This window comes from Acyrthosiphon pisum, chromosome A2 (genome assembly GCF_005508785.2).
Source record: "Acyrthosiphon pisum isolate AL4f chromosome A2, pea_aphid_22Mar2018_4r6ur, whole genome shotgun sequence".
In the NCBI taxonomy this organism is placed as follows: Eukaryota; Metazoa; Arthropoda; class Insecta; order Hemiptera; family Aphididae; genus Acyrthosiphon; species Acyrthosiphon pisum.
This window is the reverse complement of record NC_042495.1, coordinates 97,712,805-97,714,402: the sequence shown is the minus strand read 5'-3', so window position 1 is coordinate 97,714,402 and position 1,598 is coordinate 97,712,805. Positions and strand designations below refer to the sequence as shown.

The window sequence follows — 1,598 nt, the reverse complement described above, 5'->3', positions numbered from 1 at the left end:
TGTTGTTTTGCGTGTACAATAAATATCATAGGCGCGCTATTGCCAGATATTTGTAAGTAGGTAGTTCTGTCTCGTTACAACGGACTTGACATTGTGGCAGGTACTCATTCTCCCATCGCTTTCATGGAATGTTTGCATAAGATATTGTACCCTTTTCCAACGCCATATACCATTTGGCGAAGCTTCGGTGAGATCATTTTCGAGCAGTACGAACATAGGCCTACCAATTAAAAAGTGTGCCGGTGTTAGCGCTTCTAAATAAGACGAATCACTACTAAGAAGCGTCATTGGTCTTGAGTTTAAACAGGCCTCTATTTGGCATAATAATGTTCCGAGTTCTCCTAAAGTGAGCCGTGTGTCTTTCATTCTTCTCGTGAGATGAAATTTCGTGCTCTTCACAGCATTCTTCTAAAGCCCTCCAAAATGAGGAGCTTACGGCGGATTGAATCTCCATTCGATTCCATCTCCTTCCATTAATTTATCAATTTTCCCCATGTAACCAGTAAGCACTTTTTGCGCTCCAACGAAATTGGTACCATTGTCGCAATAAATTATCTTACATTTTCCACGCCTGGATATAAATTGACGCAGACAAGCTATAAATATAACACTTGTAAGTTCTTCCACTGCTTCTAAGTGAATTGCCCTAGTCAAAAAGCACACAAAAACAGCAATCCAGGCCTTAATGCCGCTTAATAATAACAATTGGTCCCGCGAAATCAACTCCAGTGGTAGTAAAGGGCCGAGAGCACTGCACTCGATCATTTGGTAATGGTGCCATCAATAGAAACAAAAACTTACGTTTTGCCTTTATACACTGAACACAACGTGAAGTTACTGAACGTGCCATTATTCGTCCTCTCAGTGACCAATACATTCTTCTTATTTCGGCCAACAAAGCTTGTGGTCCACAGAGTAGTAATTCTCGGTGCCGATCTTCAAATATGAAACACGTTATTTTGTGGCTCACTGGTAGCATTAATGAATGTTTTTGCTGTTCAGATATGTTGGAATACTCAAGACGTCCGCCGACATAAATTAGACTGTCCTTTATGAATGGCTGCAAATTCTTGATTATGCTTCTTCGCAAAAGCTCCTTATGAGATTCTAATGATTTCATATCCCCGTGAAACAACTCACTCTAAACCCATTTAATCACAGCGACTTTAGCTGCTTGTAATTCGGAAGTTAATAAATGTTTTGGATATTCAATAGTTTTTTTAGCTTCATATACCTTATGAATCGTAAGAACCATGTTACTGGACGTACTAGTTTGTGTCAGTTCGAGAAAGCATCGAATAGTTTAGTTAATGGTAGAGAAACCACTAATGCAAGTTTTACTGTACGTTGTTCAAGGATCTCTTTGTCTTTGATTAATTGTACTTCCGAAACATTCCATTGACATTTTTGATCCGACATCCATCTTGGTCCATGCCACCAGAGATCTGCTACAAAAAGCTCCTTGGCACTTGTGCCATGGGAAATAACATTAGCACGATTATCAGCTGTACGTACATGGTGCCATTAGTTCGCATCAGTTAATTCCAAAATTTGAGATATTCGACTTAGAACATACGGTTTGCTGGCTGTTTATCCAG

The 1,598-nt window shown here is 39.6% G+C and overlaps 1 protein-coding gene across 1 annotated transcript; it reads right to left on the bottom strand.

Moving 5' to 3' along the window:
• Positions 1-682: 682 nt before the first annotated feature.
• Positions 683-1,120, bottom strand: LOC103308575. The gene has a single exon (XM_008182207.1). It carries the CDS (start codon positions 1,118-1,120, stop codon positions 683-685), a length of 438 nt encoding a protein of 145 aa, XP_008180429.1.
• Between the last annotated feature and the right edge of the window lie 478 nt (positions 1,121-1,598).